This window comes from Oratosquilla oratoria, chromosome 7 (genome assembly GCF_046742065.1).
Source record: "Oratosquilla oratoria isolate Oo_2021 chromosome 7, ASM4674206v1, whole genome shotgun sequence".
In the NCBI taxonomy this organism is placed as follows: domain Eukaryota; kingdom Metazoa; phylum Arthropoda; class Malacostraca; order Stomatopoda; family Squillidae; genus Oratosquilla; species Oratosquilla oratoria.
Genome location: NC_134783.1, coordinates 34,824,855 through 34,845,768, shown reverse-complemented (window position 1 = coordinate 34,845,768; position 20,914 = coordinate 34,824,855). Strand labels below are relative to the sequence as shown.

The window sequence follows — 20,914 nt, the reverse complement described above, 5'->3', positions numbered from 1 at the left end:
TTTCTTGTATTTTTCTTTGTGCTAGATGCCCACATTGATATAGCATATTCTAGTTTCGGTCTTATCAATGTAATGATTATTTTCTTAACCATCTCCTCATCCATGTAGTCGAAGGCCACTTTCATTTATCTTAATAAGTTGTAGGTCTCTCCAAATAACGTATTTACATGTTTGTCAGGTGTCAAGTCACTTGAGATGATTACTCCTAGGTTCCTCTCTTGAGTTTATTTTTTGACTACTGTTTCTAATCGTATATTTTTCCGAAACTCTATTTTTGCCTCTTCCAAATTCCATTATGCTACATTTCTTGATGTTGAAATTCATTTCATATTTCCGGCTCCATTCCCATACTTTATCCAGGTCATCCTACAGCGATCTGCAATCTTCCTCTGTTTTCACTCTCTTGAGTAATTTGGCATCGTCAGCTAAAAAGTTCATGTGTGTGTGTGTGTGTGTGTGTAAAAGCTTGAGGGATTCACCGCGGTCTTGGAACACGTGGTGGACTCGTCATCGACAGCTATTCTAGTATGAGAGTTCAGAGCTCATATATGGCCCGATCTGTGGGTAATGCTGCGAACTTACACAGACGAACACACAATCCCTAGCCCACCGGAGTTGTAGTGCAGTGATGTTCTAATTTTCAGCCATGGGCGGGACTTGGATATCCAGATACCTTACATCTACGCTGCTTCTTCTCTTGTAGTTTGAGATAGCTGTGTTCCAAAATCCTAGGTTAGTCGTGAAGTGGTTCACAGGACCCGTTTTTCATAATCCCTGTAATTCTTTCACGTGACCTAGCCATGCCATGGTGTCAAAGGTTAGCGAGTCAGTCACTCGATTAAGGGGAAATGAAACCAACATCGAGGGTGCAATTTTTTTATTCGGCTACCAAACTACATACTGTCATACTAAGCTCTCTGACTTGACCACATCCGTACAATTATTACAAGTTACTGTATACTATGTACACAAGTCTCTGCTACATATACAAATGTACAAACATGAGATGTGAAGTACAAAGCAAACTAACTTGGTACGACCAATAGCAGAAGAGTACAGAACGGCAACGTCCTGGACAGACGCAGGATGGTGCTGGCGCAGCAGCAGCAGCATACGTCGCATGGAGTGTGCTAGAAACACGGGAGAGGGTGACGGGTAGATGAAGGAGAAACCGAACTGTGACCACGAGGCCGTTGGGAAAGGACAGGGAGTGGGAGAGATCGTCGCGCATACTTAGGTGATAACGATGATGGACAAAAATATACGGTAGAGCATGAAACTGCCGTACACCACAGAGTAACGAAAGCTCAATGGTGTCCAGTCTGAAGCCCATACCCTTTTCTGTATTAATTTTTTAAAGTGAAAAATTAAAGGCAACAATCACTTGAGGAATTTTAGCAGCAGCTAGGCCCGTACAAACACTTGAATTGAAAGTGGGACATCCATTATTTTCAAAGACTGTGCAGTGCAGATTGAGTGATCAACGTGGGTACAACGTACGTCAGCGGATCCCGAGGTGATGTCGACAGCGGTGCAGCCATGTCAGGTGGCGTCATATCGCCCCTGCAAGTTTCACTCACTCGGGTAATTAGACAGTGCTTAGAATGTTGCTAATGTCGGACAACAGTGGGTATCAGAAGTGCTAAACATTTTATCATCCTGACCCGAGTTTGCAAATGTGTGATAAGACAGAGGGAGGCCAGCATGCGTGTGCATAATGACATGCGTGATTTGTTCAACCACTTTACACGAGTAAGAAAAGGACTTGGTCAATGGGTCACCGTTCCTACAGCATTGACAGAGAAGCTGTGCACTGAGTTCTGGGCACACTGTAGGATTTACTGTCCTGGATACGAGGCGCTATTTTTTTGTAAGAAAGTCTTACTACTTTTCATAGGCGGATTTTATTTTATTTTATTTCGAACAAACTGTGCAACCTTGTTTCTTCACTTTCAAAGTCATAATGAACCTCAGTCAGCAAGACAAGTAAACTTTTTAGCTTAAGTCATGAAATGTGAATGTGTACAAAAGCATTGAAATGTTGACATGATCATATGTATGTGCGTGACTGCATACTATGTACATCGCAGCGGAATGAATACGCGACAGCAGGATGCAATAATTTTGCTGTCAGACTGAAGAGAATGGAATGCTTCAAATGCTACTAGTTTAAGTGTAAAGACTAAAATACATTTACATACACTTGCATCTGACAAGTGAGCACAGTTATCACCCTGGCAGAAAAATGTGATTGAGAACAAGGAAGGCAGAGTATTGAGGCGATCCGCCAATGCAACAACGATTTGCATACTAGCTGCTGGACTTGTGCGCGTGGCGAGTGCGCTACGCTACACCAAGGCTACTCAAACGCAGGCCAAGTCAAGCTCGAGGCCATAGCCAAACTACGTAAGCTCAAAAGGACAGCAAACATAGTCTTGGCAAGTGAGGATTGCAGCTAGATGGTTGGCAAGGCTGCTGTGCCAAGGCAAGATACGAGAGGGAAGGGGAGTCAGGACAAGACAAGCATGGCAAACGTGTGATGGTGGTGTGGATGTGAGCTAGACAGTGAAAACGACAATGGTGGTAGGTGTAGGAAACGGGGTACACAATGAGATTGGATGTATAAAAAATGCAAAAAGTTTTGGGGGTACATAAGGAACGTGTGAGGGTGAGATGGTCATGAGAAAACATGCACGCGTGAACGATGAAGACGCACACATGACGAAGGAAAGGTGAGACGTGCTAGTGAACGAAAATGTCACGGAAAATGATGAAGAAGGGGAAATTTTTGGTACTTAGGAATGTCGAGGTCAGTGCGCACGAGGATTGGTGTGGGTGGTGAATGATGACAGGCCGACACTCCAATAACAGCTCTCGCAATAGATATTGGCACACGAGAAAATACTTGTCTGTCCGTGCACGATAAATATTGGCACAAGACGTAAGTAAAAAAAATGCTAGTCCGTGGGACGCACAAGCATTCGACACAAGCCTTATGGGGGTGTTAGGTGAGTGACCCATTGGCAAATGGTGCTGCAACCCCGTGGATGACACACTGACTGCCCTTAGACATATGACGGAGCGCAAGCGATGCCTCATGAAAACACCTGCTTCCTAATCAGTATGGCATAACTAAACTTAAGATTAATGATTACGCTATCCAGGTAAATCAGTAGGTAGTATCCTATCATGACAGTACACAAAATCTATGAAACAAATATGCAAAAATATGCTATTACTACAGTTCAGCTCACGATTGGTTTATGACAAAAATAGCATACAAATTCTCCTGTAGCTAACGGTGATTGCTGGCAAAGAAGCACACTGGCTACGCTGCCTGACTACTTGGCGGCCAAAGTTTTTCTAAATCGGCATGAGCAACGTACACGCGGGGAGTGGCGGAGTTAGAGGCTGCCGTGCCTCTGGCAAGCGCCGGAAAAAGTGGGGCGGGGGTGAGCGGCTCTCTGGAGGCGTTGGTAAAGAAAACGGGTCCAGTGGAGAGAGAGATGGGGGGGGGGGGGGGAAGGGACTCAAAAATATAAATTGTGTATACATATTTTTTTACTGAGGGTTGACGAGAGGTAAAGGAAACAGAATAATTTTGTTGTACCCTTGAAGAAGCCACACTAAGGGACACCATATCCACAAGTAGCATTTGCAGTGTAGAGTACTCATGGTCTATAAATACTGAAAATATATTGGGCTGGTCTGAGCCGCATGCAAAACCCCGTCTTCCTACATCAAAGGCATTCGACCCAACTTGTGGGTAGCGCTCAAGAAGTGAGGAAATACAGGAGGAGATGCGGCCGATGTCGAGGTAAAGATGACAATCATTGACCAAAAATTTCTGTAGAATGTGGGAAGATCCTGGGTGGTTGTGAGGAGAACAGGTGGCTGCGAATCGATGACCATTGTTGAGGGAGTTGAGTAGGGGATGGGTGGGGCTAGAGGAAAGAATGAGAACTTTCCGAAGACGAGGGCGAAGGCTTCAACTTGGTGATGAGCCGACTGTCTAAAAGTACATGAAACTGTAACCATCTTTGCTGCCTGACTCCAACACGAAATCTGGCGCCGACCTACAGGCAGCCTTTGCGGCGATCCTTTTGGTTCCAACCTAATCCGTCCATCGTCAACTGTGACACAACTCTGCATGGCGCGCAAGGACTACTCACATACAGACCGATCTTCCCGCCGAAAAGATTCGGCATGGCGGCCGGAAGAAGTTGCAGGGGTAGGGGTGAGGTCGGGGGGTGGGGCGAGGCGACTGTTGCCGTGTAGGGTGCTGTGACGACGCAGCTCCGATACACGCAGTTTTGGGTGGTCATCGTAGCGCCTAATGTCGTTGTCAACTATGCCCCTACTTCTACTGGACGCTGCACAAAATGCAACCACCATCACCTTGTTTTCCACAAGCAACCTATGTGTATACAGCCTCATCTGATTCACACTCTTAATCTAATAGTATTTGTACTGGATGGAGAGTTGTGGCCAACGCAAGACAAGGTCACAACTTAATTATAATTGAGAAACATGCCCGGGGTTGATCTGTCCATCTTTTTTTAATTATGCTTACTAGTTTATAACAAATAATTTCACTCATAATTACAGGTGGACAGGTAGACTCAAGATCAGAATGATCTACCCATGCAGCGTTTAGCAAGTTTGGCATTTGCACAGTCTTAGTCTCAATAATCATTTTCATACGCCGATGCAAACTATTACACGTTCTCCTTGACGCTTTGGCAAGTGAAAGAATATTACAAAAAAACACTAGACCTGAAAAAGTCATTATGCAATATAAAGAAGCTTTCGACGACTAGGTTTCCGCACGCGCACAAACATACACACTTATTGTGCGCATGTATTCTCATGTGTAACAAATACACACATGCACACAAATATGTACTGTTCATATAGATATGTAGCAAACAAATGTATGCGTGTGTTTTTATTTAAGTTCGTACATGCATACATGTATGTATATAAGTGTTTGCATATGCATATGTATGTGAGGGAGATCTGTGGAGACAGATGGTTTGTTGTTTAGGAAGAGAAGACGAGTTTCTATTCTATAGTGGTGTTTCGGATTCAGCCGAGAAATGTGTTGTGGGTGAGCAGAGGGACAAAGAGGTTGAGTGGGAGAGAGATGGGTCAGAGAATTAGGCTGTGTTTGATGAATTGAGCTTGAGCTACATTTGGCGGGTGCGAATTGCCAATGTTTATATTTTAACTGATATTTTACGAGAGAATAGTCATAAGGAACCTTTTACCCTCGGAGCAGGATTTCAAAACATGGGAAATTAGGTAGGGAGAATAGTTTTCGTGCGAATCTAAGAAAAAAATAAGAAATATATTACTCTAGCAAAAAAGTCCTGATCATTGCTTAATTTCTTTACCTTTTATCGTTTTTGTTTACACCGTTTTCTCTTCCACTGCAGTGGTTTGTTCCTATCAGGCAAATTCCTCTAGAATCGAGAGTCGTTGTATAACCTATTTGTATATATATATATATATATATATATATATATATATATATATATATATATATATATATATATATATAAACTCTGCTATTTGACTGCTTCCGAAACTTAGCTTGTAGTGTCTTTTTCCTTATTCTCACTTTCCTATTAGCCTGTGTAACCTTCTTCACTCTATTCAAGTATTTACCTTTCTCCATGATTTCCTCTTTCTTTCCGTCAGCTTCCCGAAAACAAATGCCTCACTAATACCCTGTTCCCTACTGGGGAAAATTAATGTACTAATTCCCAAAGATTTCCCTCTTTCTTTCTAAACATCACCACTCAAGAACATCTGTCCAGATGATACTACTTGTTACTCCAGACCTGATTCACTTTTGATTTACGAAGCCTTTGTGAGTTCCTCACATCTCGCTTCAGACTTGAGCAACTATCATACGTACTTTTGATTTCGTTTATGTTTTCAGCTTGGATTCTGTCATCTTCTAAACTATTCCAAGATTTGACACATTCGTTCGAAAAACTGTTTCCTGACATCCTTAGACAAGCGTTCTTCTTTTCCCACAGTTCCGTCCTACTTTCTCCCTTTTATCTACTCTATTCTAGGATTAGAATTCCTCCCTCCATCTCTGATCTCTTCTTAGAATGAGAGCGGTTAGATTTCACATTATTTCTAACTGCTCTCTTTGTTTCCTATCAATTCTCCCTTCCTTATCCTCTCCATTACTTACCCAAGGCAAGGAATCTCCCTCCTCCTTTCCTCTGTCGCGCACTACTTCCCATCCCGCCTCGGACGCCAAATGTTGCTCTTTTGTGTAACATACTTTAACACCGCTAGATCTCTCTTCAGCAACTGCACACCCCCTTTATTATTCTCCTCCTCTTTCTCTTCCTATTATATTTTGCATCTTCCTCTCTCTCTCTGCCCCTGTATCATATGCAGTACTATTGGCATTCCTCTTGAATTTCGTTTTTCATGAACATAAAAACGTTTGTGTGTTTGTGTGTGTGTTTCCATGTGTGCTTGTGTGCATGTGTGCTTGTGTGTGTGCTTTTTTTTTACCCAATTTCACCTAATCGTAATTGAAAGGAGAAGAATATTTGGGGGTGCCCTTTTCTTAGTCTCCATATGCCAAACTTGGCTTTAAATTAATTTATAATTTTATTCAATTATTTTCTGTTTTAAATTTTCAACAAAGTTTATGCAACTGAATGGAAAGCTGTGTATGCATGTGCATGTGCATTTGTGTGTGTGTGTGTGTTTGTATGCGTGTGTGTACGCATGTATTTGTGTGCATTCACATTACTGTGGTTGTTCAGTTGTGATTTAAAAGAAAGGGGCAACACTCGAGGGGTCCTGTCGCTTTTTTCAACGATTATACGTATTTTTTTATTCGTTTATGGTTTCAACTTAGACTATGTCATCTAAACTATTTCAGAAGTTGACACATCTGTACGAAGAGTTGTGTTTTGACATCCTTTCTTTACATGCCTCTCCCATCCCAACACATAAATATCTTCTTTCTTGGTCTTACCTGTTCCCTTTAATGACCTGAACGCCACCATCAAGTCGCCTTTGTCTCTCTTCTTTCTTTCAGTGGTGACATGTCTATTCGTTTCTGTCCCTCTTCGAACGTTTTATCTGCAAAGGTAAGGCAAGGAACCTACTCGTAAGCCTGGAGCCGCGTAGCTGCGGTCGAAGCCGTCACCTTTGTTCAATGCACTTGGACTGATGGGCCAGGTAACAGTCAATGCTGGGGATCGGAGAGAAATGTGGGGTTTGGACCCACAATGCGAGACACTGAACACTTGATTACCCCATCAGCACTGGGAACCAATTTGGTCTCTGATCTCTCTATTGTCTCAATCTTGTTTATACATGTTACCTTATCGAAGATCACTGATGCATTTTCCCGTCTAGGGTGGATAAAGCATTCTATGATTTTTTTTCCTTTCATCATCTCGTCCATGTATTGAAAAAAAAAACAATTTTATGTTTGTCAAATCTGTATGTTTCATCCACGATTTTACTTATATTTGTCAGATGACAAGGAATAAAAAATCACTCATATTTTTCTCTTGTTTTGGTTTTCTAAATTATTCATTTCACACAAAGTAATTAGATAATTATATTTTTCTAACCTTCATCCCATTCCAATAATTATTATTGTTTTTGACGTTAATGTTCATTTTCCACGGTTGGCTCCATGTATTGTATTGTTCAGATCTTGTATTTGAAACTTAAGTCTCCCATATCTTTTACACTTCTCGCGCTCTTTACAAAATTTCAAAGCATGTTAACATAGGCTGTAGTACCTTTCATAATGTCATTTACATATATCAAGAACATTACAGGTGCCACAACAGAACCCTGTGGGACTCTGAGTATTCTAATATGCTATACCTTCCGCGAAGTTCAATTGTGAGATTCTAGTCAAATACCTTCTCTAGGTCCAAATATTCATAATCCTCTTTCTCCTGTAACACATTAACAACTCTTGAGTATAAATTAAAATGGGTGGGAGTGGATTTATGCCTTTGACTTTGGCTACCTCCCTTGTAAGGGGGAAAAGCTTTTGGTATATATAAAAATTAATCATATTTAATATACATGATTTTCCAGTTTTGAAACAGAGTTGATTATCCACAAAACTATCCTTCTCTTCAGGATCTATCTTCTACAATTTAACAATTATGATTACCCACATATTTTTAACAATTCTTTCAAATTATTCATCTATTATGCAGATCCGTGACACTAGTCTGTAGCTCAGTTTCTTATCTTTATTTTATCTTTTATTGATTAGTACTCTATTAGTTCTTTTCCAGACTTGAGGTATTATTCTTTCGTCTAGTGATTTTGAATCTCTGCAAGTTTGTTTCTGCATTCCTTACGTATTCAATCTAAGATTCCACCAGGCCCCGAGGTAACGTCTAATATTTCCAATAATGTTTTACTGTTTGTGTGTTGGTGTGTGTGTTTTTTATTGCACGTGCACAGACGCGTGTGTTCGTGTGTTTGTATACATGTGAATGCATGTGCGTGGGCTGTACATACATACAAGGCGAAATGGTAACATATAAAACCGATGAATGGGTGTGTGATGCACGCAGAAGGTGCAGTCCCATCGTGGCCAGCGAGGCTGTACGTTGTTGTTGATTATATAGTGTGCTTTTTTGTTGTGTTCTTGTACAGACTCGCAGCGACCTCACCTGACGGATGCTTCTTCTCTACACAGCTCGCTCCTTCACTCATTCGTCCTTACTCCTCCTACTCCTACTCCTACTCCTCGCCCTTGCCAGCTTATCCTTACCCTCCACGTGTCTTCGACTGACGTTCAGGATGCACAGGATTAAGTCGTTGGTGCGCAATCCAATCTTCCCAATACTGATGATGAACTAACAGATAAGACAGACTGCTACTGCAGCGGAAGCCATGACCACGGAATAATTCTTTGGTTGGTGGCGTGAGGCTGGCAGACCGTCCAACGTACTGAAAGAAAAGCCAATTGCACTGAACACAATCGGCGAGGAACCTTTGAGGATGAGATCTTGACTACGTCGAGACGGGCGGAGGCTGCAAAGGTGCTGGCTTGTTGCTTCTTGTTGACACTGTCAAGATTCGGTAAATCTCCATTTGACCGTTTATTGCATCACAATACTTGGTCATGATAAAATTATTCTCCTATTCCTAATTACATCTTCTTTGTTAATCTACCGTTCCTCTGCATTTACTACATTCAGTCCCACATTTACACTGACAACTGGTACACTGAATAGACTGGCCGGCTCAATACTGACTGATGGTGCCGAAAGCTCCCCAAGGCAGCAGCACAAGACTGCACACCTTGGGACAACATGCAGCACAAGGAGCAAATCCCAACAAATCACCACCAAGAATTTCACTTCTTGATGTAAACACGCCTTCTGTCAGGCTGAAAGAATAAAAAAGGAAAACGTCATTAATACCGAGCTCACGAATTTCTTGTATTTTTAAGTACAGTATAGCAGAATGCACTTGATATTTCTTAGAGGACTGTTCATATCATCTACATCTGTTGATTCTTTACATGGGTTTCATGTGTTATGCAAGAAAACAATCTCAAATAATCTTTAATTTGAAGCTTTAAAACTTGATCAAAGTTCTTTATTTCTACGATTGAGCTAAGAAAAAAAAAAATGTAAGCAATGAACGAACGTTAAATCGATGATCATTTCAAGGTCCAGGTGTCTTACCGGTAAAATGCTAAACCAGCAGGTCAGGTCTTCGCTAACTGCCATCACAGCCCCTGCATTATCAAACTCTCCACAGTAGTTGGAAGCGCTGAAGAGGGTTACGAGTGATCTTTTCTGGAAGAACTGATATCCATCTTCCACAACCTAGAGGAAATAAAGAATATAATAGTCTACAGCAGTGGTTCTTAAACCCTAGGTTGCGGCCCAAAGTTGGGTCACCAAGCCCTTTGAAAGGGTCGTCAAGTATTTGTGGACATTTCACCTTGCCAATATTCCCATAAAAATATCATTACGAGTAATAATACTGTGTTAGAATACCTGATTCATTAACATCCAAGCGCAACATTATAAAGACATAGACTATTTAACTGAGGTGAGAAATCTTTTCAACATCTACAGTTGTCTTAGAATTTAAATCAAATAAAATATTTATGAGAGTATGGGTTGCCATGGTTGATCTGGACAGGATTTTGGGTCGCTGCATTAAAAGGTTAAGAACCATTGGTCTACGAGATACTTTTTCATTTTTGTTCTTGGTATTGGTTTTCAAGAGTTTTCTTGTCCCTTGCACCTCCCCCATCCGACTCAAAGTTGGTAATATCGATATTCATTGTGAATTTCATCTATAACAATTGAAAAGTGTGACGTCCTGAAGGTTATGTATATTATATAGAACCCCGTACAGGATTGCTTACTGATCAACATTACAATAATTTGTGGCTGAAATTCGTAATCCTACTTCCTCTCCTGAAACTTTAAAATTCCCTCTGTTCTGGACAAATACAAAGCTGTAGAAAAAAATCTGGAGTAAAACTAATACGCTCTGACGAATCCAGTAGTAAATGAAAATACATACATACATGCATAAACCAAGGCTTTTTCCCCCTTACAAGGGAGGTAGCCAAAAAGAAAAAGGCATAAAATCATTCCCACCCATTCCATCCCTAAATACACTCCACACCCCCTCCACCCTCCCTCTTATCTTAGCACCTCCTGGATGACAGGTCATCCCTGCACCTTGTCCACTGCCCTGGGTCAGAAGCAGTGTCGCAGGACACAGCACATCCACAGCAAGGCCGCTTCATTAAATTGGCGACCCCCCCTCTCCGTCCCCCCATGCATAAAAGGAGAAGACGGGAAGAAATCCCTTTGGGCTGCGTCAAATTTTGCTCACACATACTACTTCATCCCCCATCCCCCCGCCGATTCCACCTCATGCATCACATCATCCATATACAACCATTCTCCATTCACCCCTGTCTTCTGTCCTCTCCCGTCCTTCCTCAACAGACATTCCCCTCTTCCCCAAGGCCCCCTTCACCCCATCCATCCACCTCATCCTAGGACGTCCCCTCATGTTCAGTCCCTCCACATCTGCCTTCCATACCTCTTTTACTAGTCTTTCTTCACTCATTCTTTCCATGTGTCCAAACCATCCCAATACTCTTTCATCAACCCTATCTCCCAGCTCCTTTTCCACCCCTGTTCTCCTCCTCACCTCCTCATTTCTCACTCTGTCTAGCCTAGTAATCCCCATCATACTTCTCAGACACCTCATCTCAAACACATTCAAGCTCCTTCTCTCTTCTTCTCTTATATTCCATGTTTCTGCCCCATACAGTGGTGTTGGCACAATCACTCCTTCATATAGTCTCCTCTTAGCATTCATTCCCAAATGTCTATTCCTCATTACACTCTTCAATCGACCAAGACATTTACTTGCTTCTCTCAATCTACATTCTACCTCCACCTTCACTCCACCTTTTCCTGCCACATTTGCACCCAAGTATCTAAAACTATCCACTTCCTCCAGTCGCTCTCCCTTTATGCTCACTTCCAGTCTCCTGCCACTTTCACCCCTTGTACATCTCATCACCTTACTTTTACCCACATTTATCTTTAGCTTTCTTCTATCACACACTCTCCCAAACTCTGTCACCAACTTCCTCAATCCCTCCTCCGATCCTGCTACAAGCGCAGTGTCGTCCGCAAACAACAGCTGGCTCACCTCCCACTTTTCTCCATTTTCTTTAACCATCTCCAATCCCTGACCCGCTACCCTTGCATTTACCTCTCGCACTACCCCATCTATGTATAAGTTGAACAGCCAGGGCGACATAACGCATCCTTGACGAAGTCCCACCTTTACCTCGAACCACTCACTCTCTCCATTTCTAATCCTGACACAAGCTCTACTACTCTCATAAAAACTCTTGACAGCTCCTAGAAGCTTTCCTCCTATCCCGTATATCTGCATAACCTCCCACAGTGCCTTTCTGTCTACCCTATAGTAAGCCTTTTCCAGATCCATAAAAGCCCAAAAAACACCCTTCCCCTTTCCTATAGCTTTCTCACATATCTGTCTTACAACAAAGATCTGATCTACACAACCTCTACCTGTCCAAAATCCACACTGTTCCTCACCAATTATTCCTTCTGTTCCTCTCCTAATCCTCTCAATCAAGATCCTCCCATAAGCCTTCCCAACTACAATTAACAAACTAATCCCTCTGAAACTACTACATTCACACTTGTCCCCTTTTCCCTTGTAAAGTGAAACTATACAGGCACTCCTCCAGTACTCCGGCACTCTATCCTCTCTCCAGCAAACATTAAATAACCTCACCAGCCAGTCCACCATCACTGTACCTCCTTTTTTTTTAGACATTCTGCATGGCATCCATCCAGACCAGGTGCCTTACCTGCTTTCATCATCTTAACAACTGTTTTCACTTCATCCTTCCTTATTTCTCCTCCATTTTCTTCACTCATCACGGTCATTTTCTTAGCATTTCCCGCTGAAGCTATCTTTCCCTCCCTATCCTCCTTCACATTTAGCAACTCCCTAAAATATTCTGCCCATCTTCCCCTTACTGCCATCTCTTCCATTATCATCTCTCCATCTGTACCTTTTACCTTTTCTTCTCTACTTGATTCGCCTCCTCTTCCTCTCTTAATTTCTTTCCAATACATCTTTTTATTACTTTCAAAATTTTCTCTCATACTCTTACCCTATTTCATATCTGCTCTCCTCTTTGCCTCCTTTACCTTTTGCTTTACTTCTCTTTTCTTTTCTTTGTACCTCTCATATGACTTCCTCGTCCTATTTTGTACCCAATATGTGAAAGCTCGCTTCTTCTCTTCTACAACCTTCTTTGTTTCCTCATCCCACCATTCACTACCCTTCCTTCTATTTCCTCCTGTCCTTCTTGTTCCACACACCATTCTTGTACACTTTGTGACTCCCTCCTTAAACCATCCCCATTCCTCCTCCACACCTAGCTCTACTCTATCCTTTACTCCTTCCCACTCCTCATTCAGCTTCTTCTTGTACTCCTTCTCCTTTTCCTTTTCATTTAAAGAGTTCACTCTAAGCACCTCCCTACCTTTTGCCCCTTTCCTCTTTCTCCATCTATCCTCCACTCTCAACTTACCTTCCACCAAAAAATGATCTGATATTCCCCCGCCCTCTCCCCTTAGCACATGTACATCCTTAACTCTTCCTATCATAATCCTATTTACCACTACATAATCCATTAACGCTCTATCTACCACCCTTCCATCCACCACCCTCTCCCATGTGTACTTATGCTTGACTTTCTTCCGAAACACTGTATTTGCTATCATCAACTCTCTAGACACATTTCCACCATCAACTCTCCACTACGATTCTTTCATGGAACTCCACATTTCCCCACCACTCCATCAATTGGATCATTTCCTACCCTAGCATTAAGGTCTCCCAGTAATATTACATTGACATTTCTCCCTAAATTCTCTATGCACTCATTTAACTCTATCCAAAAGGCCTCCCTTTCTTCTACACTCTTCTCACTGCCAGGCCCATCTTCTTTCCCAGTTTCACCTTCATCCACATTATCCTTGAGGAAACCTCCTTCCACTCCACTACACGTTTACCTATCTCTTCACTTACTAGAATAGCCACCCCTTCCATCCCTCGCCCTCTCTCCACTCCTGATAACCTCCCACTTACACTCCCAAACTTACACTCACCCTTCCCTTTCAACTTAGTTTCACTCAAAGCCAACACATCCATCTTTCTTCTCACAAACATACTACCTATCTCTTCCCTTTTACTCTAATCTGTACCACATCCACGCACATTAAAAGACCCAAACCTTAGGGTGCTGGTCGGAAAACTCCCAGACCCTCTTATGCCTTTACTTTTTCTTTTAGGAATGTCCCCTGTGGGCTACAAGGAGAAGGATGCCTAGTCCCAATCCCCGTCCCTTTCTTCTCGCCTCTTACGATCCAAGTGGGAATACTTGGTGGCTGTATTCTTTTCCCCCACCAACGTCTTTCGGGCGTTTCTGTTGAATAGAAAAGAGGACGAGTAATATGGCGTGGCAGATACAGTGTTGTTGTCGTTCCCTAGACTGTCTAGCCGAGTAGTTCCGTCTTTCAAAGGAACCCCACGGCTGTAACGGGGGTTCCCATAAATTCTTTATATTGTTTAGTTGGCGTGCATGATTGTGTACAAAGGCAGTATTCTATAATGTGTTGTATAGTATGGGGATGAAGTGTTACATCCTGGACAGTTAACTGCGATGCAGTCATCCAACCTCTTCTGGTAACTTAGAAGGTCTGAATGGTGCCTGCATCGCAGCCTGGCCAGGTAGACTCTGTCTTTTCGGGGGAGAGAGGATTCAGAAAGATGGATATCTGGGGGTCTGGCATGCAGCATGTTGTTGTCTTTCAGTTTGTTGAAGGAACAGTGCGGGATATGATTATGGATATGTTTATGGATGCTTCTGGAGATCCAGTGTTGACATACCTGGTGAGCTCTAACGATGAGACTACAGTCATGCCGCTCCAGGAACTGAGTCACAATTTCGGCGCCAAAGACCCATGAGACGCCCCTGTCGTTTTGTGCCCAGCCCTTCACCTCCTGCAAGACAACACACTCGGTCATATACCAAAGCATTAACAGACTGGATTTAGTCCATCATGTAAATGAAATGCTATGTGTAATTCTATGAAAGCAATACTTAACCGTTACTCACTCCTGTACAGTTGGTTACAAGTGTTGTGTCAGGTTGAGCGGTATGGTCAACTTGAGTGGCTTGTGACCATGTGAAACAAATGTGCGTCGTGGGACAGTGTGATACAATTCGTGATAGAAAGACTTTCGCAGAGGCAGAAGTGGCTGAATGAATGAAAGTGTGATGAAGTGGTCAATCAATCAAACATTCAATTAGGACAAAAACAGCGACAGGCCTGGGGAAGACGTCTTAACTTCGTAGTGTATGTTCCAAATAGTACTCTCCGCAGTGGAATGCATCTCTTGATTGTGAATATACATAATGACTTGTCTCCCGGTGTAAGCCACGCACACAATAGATCAAATGGACTCAAACTTCAAAGGTTGTTTCACACTGGATATATTCTCGTCACAGGTTTTGAATCCGAATTACAAAAATACTTCGCTCACAATATTGTAGATTTCACTAGGAACATCTCAACAATATGTCAAATATTTGTATAGATTTAACTTGTCTTAATTCGTCATTCAGGTTCTTAATGTATGATGCAAAGGTATTTTGACATTTGGAGACTGGCAAAAAACAAAACAAAACAAAACGTAACCGAAATCGTTTCTATTCAAACGAACTCGCAATAGTTGACGAGAATCAGCCTAGTGTGACTGGATGCGCTTCCGTTCCCCCGCATTTCGAGGCAGTTGATCAATACTCTCCCTTTGCTATCACGAAAAAAAGCGTCCGATCATCATCCAATGACGATTTTTCATTCTCTGTTTCATCCATTCCTATCACAAACTTGGCTTTCATTTGCAAAGAGATAAACTGCTCAACTACAGAGAAATAAACGAGAGGTGATTTTTTATCTTCAAAGGGGAATTACTAAGCATAAAGGGAGAACGAATAGATAATTATGCATTTGACCCTATGGCCAGGCGATGTATCAAATCGCCACTGGGAGAGTTTTGCCGTATGCAGTGCATCGTATCTCGTTCTTCCCGCCCACGACTATCAACGCCACACATCGTGCAAATACTCTTCAGATGTAGTTTTTTTTTATATAGCTCATAAAACTTAGGTCTAATTCTTCTAATACTAATTTGTAAGATGAAGCAAAAAGAAATCATTGTAACAAAAGGCAATCGAACACTTGGCGAACGCGCGTTCAATTGTCGTCGCATTGTTCACAAACATTAAGAACCGTAGACTTTTTCGGTCAGCTTTTTATTGTTTTCATGATCGATGACTCTCAGTAATGATTGGAAAATAAGTGTCGCATTACTTCATATCACTGGAACTAATCGTGGTCAAATAAAGAACTATAATTTACATGCTTATCAAAAGTGTAAAAATATTTTAATAAAAAAATATTATAAAATAATTCTTTTCTTTCTTTTCTAAGTTTCCGATCTTTTAGCTGAACTCATTTTTTTTTTCTTACGCTTTATGAATTAGAAAGAGTTCAGTCGAAGTGGTATCCATCTTGTGGTTCTTTTTTCGTGTGTGATTAGATATGCTTTGCTGTACTTATTGTACTATTTGTCGTTTTCTGTTTTCATCAGTGATTTTTATATTCTAGAGAACAAAACGAATTTCAAACCGGATATAAGCAACGAACATTTTGATAATAATGATTATTTTAACAATACGAGAAATAGTACTGGAGAGACAGACGAAATAGTTGTAAGGATATAAAGTGTTTACATTGATATGAAGTAACTGATTGGCAAAGCAGTGGTATACTTATGGTGCAAGAAGTAACTAATGTGACTACGATAATTGAAAAATATGATACAATAGTGTTACCAAAATATTAGGAAGACACTATTAAAACGTACTGTAGTGCTAGGTAAGTTTGATTTTGTAAAATTTGCCGTCACTAATATAAGGCAAAACAGGCATTCTATAGTGATGAAAAAATGCTGAAATCAAGGAAAGCAGAGAAGTGTATATTTGTCAAGAAAATGAGAAGTCGTAAGAAGATTTAAGGTCATCCTGTTTTAGAAACGACTGAGTAGTAAAGAGGAAGAAACTGTTATTCTTAATGGACGACTCACACGATTTAAAAGAAAGATTTCTTATTTGATACTAAAGTAACTGTTGGCACTGGTAAATAAGAAGAATCAAGAGCATAAAGCGTAAATATGTTTAACAATGTTACAACAGGACTGATAAATACTGATATTTAAAGTCAAGAAATGACCAAGAAAATAGGATGATGAAATGAAGAAGTTGTCAATCTCCTTACACCTTACTAATGTTATTTTAAAAACCTCATTAAAAACAACCTACAGGATTTTACCGAATATATAAAAATCAGTTCACTCATTACAATTAGAAGATAATTCACATGAATGGCGAGTATTTACTTAAAATAATATTGCTGAAATTTAAATCTGTCCGGAGAGATGACGTATATATAATAGAATATAAACAGTTAGAAATTCAACTGATAAAATGTCTTGTGTCATTTTAGTGAACAGTCATAGTAATTGTTTTAGCCTACAGACGTATTCTTAAACGAACTTTTGGGGTCTTATGAAGCGCATTTGCTATTTGATATAATAAAAAAAATACTAATAATAACATGAAAGTCCTATGGATGTTGTTGTATTTGACCTCAGTAATCGAATTTTCGCTTAAGAATACAATTCTATAGACTGAATACAGCCACATTCATCAAACTTATTGCATTGATAAAGTCATTAGGCCACTTAGGATGGGAATTTATAATATCGGTATTATTACAAACCAAATGCAATGCCCACAATATGGCAAGAGATGTCGGAGCGTTGGGAAAGCTTTGAATTCAAAATTGAATAGAAGCATCGATATTTCTTATTATACTGTACACTCTAACATACAATAGAATTTACAGTTGATGAATGTGACCTCTAGTCAAAACTTTTTCCAACAAAGTTCTTCTTATAATTTTTTTTTAGAAGAGTTTGCTAACTAATGACAGCTTCGATGTCAATAATGCTGGTAACCTATCACGGTAGGCATTTCGTCTGCAGATAAGGTTTCATACTTGCTAACAGTGTGATAAGCTAAATTGTGTCAGGGTTAACTTAACTACATTCTTACTGCGAAGAATGGCTTCTTCAGACTAAATGCAGTAAAACAAGGATTTCTGTTTCTGAAAAGAATAAGAAGAGGGTTAAAGATAATCTACTCCATTTTTAAAGAAATTCAAATGACTGTTTGGTACAAATAACAAATTTGTTTATCTACACGGCGAAAGAACATCTTTTTGAAAGAGTGCACTGCAGTTGAGGAATTCCTATGTTCTCGCATATAAAGCTGGACGCTGTATGTGCAAAAATACAAATAAATAAATATATATATGAATAGATAAATAAACAAACAAATAAATAAATAAAATCGTACAATCCCACACGCTGAAAACATAAGATATTCTATACGCAATGGACAGATTAAGGATTAGCTTGGCCATCAATGTGTTCCTTTCGATTCTCCTGTCCTTCTTGATCTATTTACTAGTGACTCGTCAACTCTCTTTGGTGTATTGTCGTTTTTTATATATAATCCATAAGATCAGAAGCCAAAACCACAAGCATAGCCTACTGAACGAAAGTGAAATAATTATTAAAACACTAGCTATATACCAAGAGGGAGGTAGTCTATTATAAAAACAATAAAGAAATATGCAAATAAATATAGAAACAGAATAAAGTAAGCTGCACACCACAAAACCACGTGCTAAAGCCTTCTTCCAGCGCTGATAACACATGGCCTAATGGTACCACACTCGACCACTGATTCAGCGGTCCGAGTTCAAATCCCGTCCAGGACTAAAAGTTCTAGCATCACTACACTGCTAGCCGGCACCTCAACTCTAATGGGCAAGGAGTTGTGTGTGTATGCGTGCTTAAAGTCAAAACATCACTCATACTCGTAGATTGGCCCATGTATTAGTTCTGAGCTCCTATCCAAGAGAAGGCTGTCGATCACGAGTCCAACACGTGATTAAAAAAAATCAAACTGGGAAAACCTTGTTCAAGTCACCAGCCTACAGTAAACCAGCTCCAATACAAAACTGGCCTAACTCCATGAAACCCAGAACCACAAAAGACACTGAGGAACTCTTTCTACACTACCCTAATCCAGGGTGACCAGATTTCTCAAGCGGGAATACGCTAGACAGCAGCTGATATTATGCTAGATTGACAAAAAATAATGCTACGTCTTTTGTTCCCCTTAATGTACTCAGTTTCCGTATATATTTCTTATTGATATATTATTATTTTAGTGAGAATATGCTAAGTGTAGCAAAATTATTCTAAATTTGGTCACCCTGCCCTCCTCTCTCCCTTCCAAGCAAAGATGGTGCGGCCTTGTTTTTGTGCAAGAAAGAGACTTGGCGCTGATCCTCTGTTATTAATGTTCCTTATCAATTTTGGAGTACACAGAGACAGGCAGAGAGAGAGAGAGAGAGAGAGAGAGAGAGAGAGAGAGAGAGAGAGAGAGAGAGAGAGAGAGAGAGAGAGGGAGAGAGACACACAGACAAGCAGAGAGAGACAGAGAAAGAGGCAGATATAGAGAAGCAAAGAGAGGCAGAAAGAGAGAGGCAGAGGCAAAGATAAATAGATAGGGAGAGAGAGACAGAGAAAGAGGCAGATATAGATAGATGGATAGATAGATAGAGAGAAAGAGAGAGTGAGAGAGAGAGAGAGAGAGAGAGAGAGAGAGAGAGAGAGAGAGAGAGAGAGAGAGAGAGAGAGAGAGAGGCAGAGAGGGAGAGAGAAAGCTGGCACGGTTGATGACATAAGAAACGATGTTCCAGAAGATAAGTTTTCAGAAGAAAAGTTGAGGATATCTAAAAGAAATAATATACAAGTAGATGAAAAACAAATTCATTCAGTATAAAAATGTATGAGCGAGGTCAAAGAAGGAAGTATTAGATTATGTTGATTCACTCGAAAAGAACATAAGTTCGTTTCCTTAGAACTTACACGAGAGGTAAGGTGAGGAGTCTACATCAGGAGGCGCTGAGTAGCTTCGGACAAAGCCGTCATCTTTGCATTATGATGCGCTTTAGGGACTGTTGGGGCAGTCGGAGAGAAGTGCGGGATTCGAACCCTCAACTAAATGAATCCGAGACCAGTATAATTCAGATGAACGGTCATCCAGAAATGTGAATCTTTATTCCTAGTGCTTAAGATGCGAGATGTATCCCTTGTGTTTGTGTTTTTATTGTGTGTTAGAAGGTTCAATCACCTCTTTGTTTACAATAATTACGGAGCTGAAAGACGACAGTTTACGAAAATCGACGTGAAAGGCGATTGTTTACAAAAACTGACGTGCAAATGTGAATTTTGTATCTGGTCGATCAGTACACAAGACTTCTCGAAAATGAATCATCAGTTACATCAGATCACTTCACATTATTACGATAATACGATACTAAAAAATATTCTATCAATTATCATTTGATCAGAACATTATTCTGACTTTCCTGGAGTCTTTGCCGCTATAGTTTTCATATTCACGTTAGCAAATTTAATGCTAGTGTGGCATTACAAAATTACAAAAGATTAATCACTTATAAATATTTGAAATTAAAATTACTGGTTATCACATTAATTAAGATATATTCATTTCAAGTTTTCTGTTACTGTGTATACAATCGCATTTGTTTGTTTAGAAAAAAAAATCACCGTTACCAAAAGTAATTTTCACGATAAATGACCTTGCAATGTTATGCATTTTTCTCATAGGTTCATTATTTACACAATTCCTACTGAGTTTTTTTTTTGTGTATACCAAAATAATCCATTACATTTCATCTGAACGAAATAACATTACCACATGATTAATAAAAAATACAAAAGAGAACGAAAAATATCCTTGTTTTCTACGATAACAGAATAAATATAATTCATTACATTTGATCTGAACGAAATCATAGCATCATGTGTAAAATCCTATCTATAGAAATAAATGAATATGGAGTTGTAGAGCATTGGAAACGCTTTAGTGGGATTGAAATTGGTGTAGGGATGAAATGGGGAAAGAGAGAGAGGTTGAAATTCAGTCGTCTATTGACATGGCGTCGCCTTACCTCATCGGGGTCTGACCACAGAAGATCGCAGACGAGCCCGTAGTCTGGGACGTCGAGGGGACGCATGATATTCCGTAGCTGCAGGGGAAAATGAATAAATAGATAAATAATGG

General features: G+C 40.4%; 1 protein-coding gene across 1 annotated transcript in view; it reads right to left on the bottom strand.

The window, feature by feature from the left end:
- Positions 1–862: 862 nt before the first annotated feature.
- Positions 863–20,914, bottom strand: part of LOC143026785 (serine/threonine-protein phosphatase PP1-gamma catalytic subunit B-like) — a 22,659-nt gene continuing 2,607 nt past the window's right edge. Inside the window, exons 4-7 of the mRNA XM_076187558.1 lie at positions 20,802–20,879; positions 14,512–14,625; positions 9,717–9,860; positions 863–9,415 (exon numbers count right to left, since the gene is read on the bottom strand). Of these exons, the coding sequence (XP_076043673.1) occupies positions 9,383–9,415; positions 9,717–9,860; positions 14,512–14,625; positions 20,802–20,879 (369 nt within the window). The 3' untranslated portion in view covers positions 863–9,382. The remainder of the gene's footprint in view (positions 9,416–9,716; positions 9,861–14,511; positions 14,626–20,801; positions 20,880–20,914) is intronic.